At 54.0% G+C, this 4851-nt stretch overlaps 1 protein-coding gene across 1 annotated transcript in view; it reads left to right on the forward strand.

Annotated features, from left to right (window-relative positions):
* The first annotated feature begins 1040 nt into the window (after window positions 1-1040).
* Window positions 1041-4851, forward strand: part of Hectd3 (HECT domain E3 ubiquitin protein ligase 3) — an 8964-nt gene continuing 5153 nt past the window's right edge. The window contains exons 1-9 of the mRNA XM_005370029.2: window positions 1041-1497; window positions 1690-1850; window positions 2054-2146; window positions 2225-2360; window positions 2580-2695; window positions 2784-2897; window positions 3033-3115; window positions 3478-3643; window positions 4207-4288. Of these exons, the coding sequence (XP_005370086.1) occupies window positions 1129-1497; window positions 1690-1850; window positions 2054-2146; window positions 2225-2360; window positions 2580-2695; window positions 2784-2897; window positions 3033-3115; window positions 3478-3643; window positions 4207-4288 (1320 nt within the window). The 5' untranslated portion in view covers window positions 1041-1128. The remainder of the gene's footprint in view (window positions 1498-1689; window positions 1851-2053; window positions 2147-2224; window positions 2361-2579; window positions 2696-2783; window positions 2898-3032; window positions 3116-3477; window positions 3644-4206; window positions 4289-4851) is intronic.

Here is a 4851-nt window from a genome sequence, read left to right on the forward strand (position 1 = left end):
CCCTTCCTGAAGACACCCTAGGCCGTCGCCATCTTGAGAGTCACGTGATCACTCTAGTGACAGCTTTGGGGCTGCCCTCCTTGCTGCCCGTAGGACCCCAGCAACTTTTCACCGTAAAGTCCACTGTTGCCACGCAGTAACAAAGAAAGAAATGACTTTTCAATACGTCTTAAGGTGGCCTGAGAAAATTGTTGCCATCTGTGGTCTGGAAATCCCGAAATAGCCCAAGTCTCGCTTTCACTCCCATCCATGAGTCTAACAATCAATGTTATCTGGCAAACGAATGCTGCAAAAGGCTGTACACGGAACTGAAGTATTTTACTCTGCGTTTACAATACCCACCAGTAGTTACTTGGAATGATAAAATGCTGAGCAAGACGGGGACTGCTCTACGAATCGTTTGGGAACCCAGAAATTAGTAATCACATTTAAACGGACAACGAATATTAGTCTCCTGGGATTAGGGGCAACAAATCCCATCTATCCAGAACACTGAAAATTCATCCTGCCAGTGACCAGGGAAGGGGTCATTCTACCAAACATTTAGTCACGCCGCCCCTAGGATAGATAGTTTAGCAAATTTAAAAATATTTCTCAAACAGGGCACGGTAGCTCGCACCCTTAATCCCAGCACTGGGGAAGCAGAGGCAGGCGGATCTCTGAGAACGCGGGTCTGTCTATATAGTGGGTTCCAAGACATGCAGGGCTACACAGAGAAACCCTTTCTCGAAAAACCAGTTGTAATTTGTTGGGCAGGGGACAAAAACAGAAGGCCAAAGCACCCAGAAATTTTGTAGTTGCAGTGGCATGAACAAAGGTAGTAGCACTATGCCCTTGAATAAAGCCAGTGAGAGGATCGCGAGTTCGAAACTAGCCTGTGATGCATAACGAGAGTCTAATTTTGAGTCTGCTTTGGATTAGCCCGGGACGGGGTCACAAAATAGGAACTATCGTGGAGTGTCAGAGTACACCAGACCATACGGTGGAAATAGGCTGTGCACTTAATCCAAAACATACGGCAAAGTAGGGTGGAAGGCGGGACAGGGTGTGGTGGGAAGCTGAGTTTGCGGTGCCCCCGCTGCTGCGGGGCAGGGTTTCCCTGACGGGTCTCACCGCAGCGGCTTCACCATGGCTGGTCCCGGCCCCGGAGCGGCTCTCGAGTCCCCCCGACAGCTCCTGGGCCGCGTGCGTTTCCTGGCCGAGGCGGCGCGCAGCCTCCGGGCTGGGCTGCCACTACCCGCGGCGCTGGCTTTCGTGCCGCGAGAGGTGCTCTACAAGCTTTACAAGGACCCGGCGGGACCGTCGCGCGTGCTGCTGCCTGTGTGGGAGGCAGAGGGCCTGGGACTGCGTGTGGGTGCTGCGGGCCCTGCCCCGAGCGCCGGCTCGGGACCGCTGCGCGCCGCCCGCGACAGTATTGAGCTCCGACGTGGCGCCTGTGTGCGAACTACCGGCGAGGAGCTGTGCAACGGCCACGGCCTTTGGGTGAAGTTGACCAAGGTGCGCCCCAGTTGTCCGGGACCCCGCAAAAGACCCCCCTGGATCCAGCCAAAGCCCTGGTTGTTCCGCCCCCCTTTTCCCATAGTGAGCTGGTACTGCTTTCGGTGCTCTTTGCCCTGGGCTGGGCGAGCAGCTGAGCTGTCCCTGACAGCTATCCCCTGACGGCTGTCCCCATGTGGCACATCCCTGCAGGAGCAACTGGCCGAACACCTGAGTGACTGCGGACTGGACGAAGGCTGGCTTCTGGTGTGTCGCCCGGCGGAGGGCGGGGCTCGCCTAGTACCCATCGACACTCCGGACCACCTGCAGCGGCAGCAGCAGCTCTTTGGCATAGACTACCGGCCAGTGCTCAGGTCCTGCAACTTGGTGACCAGCGGGGCAGAGGGTTTGGAATCACAGTCCAAATCCAAAACCTTGGGTTGTCTGAGATATCGGGGTAGAGAACAGGCAGGGTTGGGATGAGTTTTCTGGAGGCTTGGTGGTAGAAAGCTCAAGACCTTGGAGGTTGTGTCCTGTTGCCCATGCCTCCCTCACTGATCCCAGTCTGGGCCCGCAGATGGGAACAAGTGGTGGACCTGACATACTCGCATCGCCTGGGGTCCAGGCCTCAGCCTGCAGAGGCCTACACGGAAGCAGTGCAAAGGCTACTGTGAGTTATCTGGAATGGGGTGGAAGAGGAGGGAGCAGGGCCTGAACCCAGCCTAATAAGGGGTTTGAAATTGCTTAGCTATGTGCCCCCAACGTGGACATACGAGTGCGACGAGGACCTGATCCACTTCTTATATGACCACCTGGGCAAAGAAGACGAGAACCTGGGTAGCGTGAAGCAGTATGTGGAGAGCATAGACGTCTCCTCCTACACGGTGGGTGCCTGGACTCCTCTTGTGGCTAGATACAGTCACATTCCTCAATGCTAGGTCTAGAGCTCCCATGGCCAAACCATCGTCCCCACAGGCCACACTTAGCCCCACTCCCCTTAGATCCCCTGTGGGAACCCCAAACCTTCTTCCTACCCCACATCCACCCCAACTCAAACACTCGCCCAGTGCAAATGTGACTCCATCTTTCTGCCCCTATCCTAGGAGGAGTTCAATGTGTCCTGCCTGACAGATAGCAATGCAGACACCTACTGGGAGAGCGACGGGTCCCAGTGCCAACACTGGGTACGGCTCACCATGAAGAAAGGCACAATTGTCAAGTGAGTAGGTTCTGAGCCGGACAGGGTGGGTGAGCCGTGTGCCGTGGGTGCCTAGAGACACCCTCAGATACATACTCTGAACCCTCAGGAAGCTGCTTCTCACAGTCGATACCACAGACGACAACTTCATGCCTAAGCGGGTAGTGGTCTATGGGGGTGAAGGGGACAACCTGAAGAAGCTGAGTGACGTGAGCATTGACGAGTGAGCGAGCTGTCCTGGGGTGGGGAGTGGGGCATGATCTTAGCAATGGGGCCAAGCTCAGCTTGAATGGAACCCCAGGAGTCCCTGAAAGTCTAAGGCAGCAATCTTCTGAACTGCTTTATACCTGTCTCCTAGGACCCTGATTGGGGATGTCTGTGTCTTGGAGGACATGACTGTCCACCTGCCAATCATCGAGATCCGAATCGTTGAGTGTCGAGGTGGGACTTAAGGCTGTGAGGGATCCCAGGGTGTGGGTGGGGGCAAGTGCAGTATGGAGAAAAGAGGATGGACTTGGAGTTTGGGTAAAGCTATGGGGCCAGAGATAGATATAAGCCAAGCTTAAACCCTTAGAGGTAATTGGGCTCATCTAGAAAAGGAATTTGTGTTAGAAAAGGCATTCCAACAGCATAGAGGTGGGATGAATACAGAAATATCAGAATGATGTCATCGAATCTCTGAAGCCTCTAGTGGCTAACTGTGAGAAAATGCCAACCGTTAAGGAGCCATTCCCAGGTCTGAGGGCCAAGAAGGCAGCGGTCACAGTAGATGACCGTACTCTGACCCCTCCCCCTTCCTTCAGATGATGGGATTGATGTTCGTCTTCGAGGGGTCAAGATCAAGTCCTCTAAACAGCGGGAGCTAGGCTTGAATGCAGACCTGTTTCAGCCAGCCAGTCTGGTGCGATACCCACGCCTAGAAGGCACTGACCCAGAAGTCCTGTACCGAAGAGCTGTCCTTCTGCAGAGGTAACTATGGTCCTGACCCTGCAGACCTCTCTTCCTCTCCCTAAGCTTTGGGAGCCTGCATGAAGGCCCCAAAGTCTGGTAAAATAAACTATTCCACTTTGAGGGCCAGAGCATCTCCTCATCATCACTTCTGTCCCTGTGAATTAGAGATTGGGGTCTTACATCCATGCTAAACTCTTTCTGTTTGTTTTGTTTTTGAGACGGGATTTCTCTGTTGTAGTCTTGTCTGTCCTAGAACTCACTTTGTAGACTAGGCTGGCCTCGAACCCATAGAGATCTGCTGGTCTCTGCCTTCTGAGTGTTGGGATTAAAGGCATGTGCCACCACTGCTTGACATCCATGCTAAACTTTTTTTTTTAAGATTTATTATTTATTATGTATGCAGTGTTCTGTTTGTATTCTGCCTGCAGGCCAGAAGAGGGCACGTCTCATTACAGATGGTTGTGAGCCACCATGTGGTTGCTGGGAATTGAGCTCAGAACCTCTGGAAGAGCAGCCAGTGGCCTTAACCTCTGAGCCATCTCTCCAGCCCCTAAACTCTTTCTCTTCACCCATTACCACAGATTCATCAAGATCCTGGACAGTGTCCTGCACCACCTGGTACCTGCGTGGGACCACACGCTGGGCACCTTCAGTGAGATTAAGGTGAGTCTGGGCCCTGTGGTCCTTATCTGGACGTTGGGCTCCTCCTTCCCAGTCAGCTAGCTTTCATTCTTCACTGAAAAAGTTCCTAAAAGCCCTCGGGCTAGGCCCTTTCTGGTTCTGGAAACCAAGAAAAAAGCCAGGTGCAATAGGAGGGAGGGAAAGCGACCGCACAGGAGCATGCTGGCTGCTGCAGCAGCTCCACACCACACAGCCAGGCCCAAGTGCAGTACGCTGGCTGTTGCTGCAACTCTGCTCCGCACCACACAGCCAGGCCTGTGTGCAGCATGGACAAGCCTAGGGAGGGGCTGACAGGAAGCATAGTCTGCACCTCAAGAGCCCAGTGTACCGGGGGTAAAGTAGGGAGGAACTTTGCTCTGGTCTGTGGAACTATTAGAAAGTTTGTAAGAAGCATGCGGTGGTGGCACACACCTTTAATCCCAGCTCTCAGGAGGGCGATTAAAGTTCTTGTGAGTTCGCCGGGCGATGGTGGCGCACACCTTTAATCCCAGCACTCGGGAGGCAGAGGCAGGTGGATCTCTGTGAGTTCGAGACCAGCCTGGTCT

The sequence above is a fragment of the Microtus ochrogaster genome, unplaced genomic scaffold (genome assembly GCF_000317375.1).
Source record: "Microtus ochrogaster isolate Prairie Vole_2 unplaced genomic scaffold, MicOch1.0 UNK69, whole genome shotgun sequence".
Taxonomy (NCBI): domain Eukaryota; kingdom Metazoa; phylum Chordata; class Mammalia; order Rodentia; family Cricetidae; genus Microtus; species Microtus ochrogaster.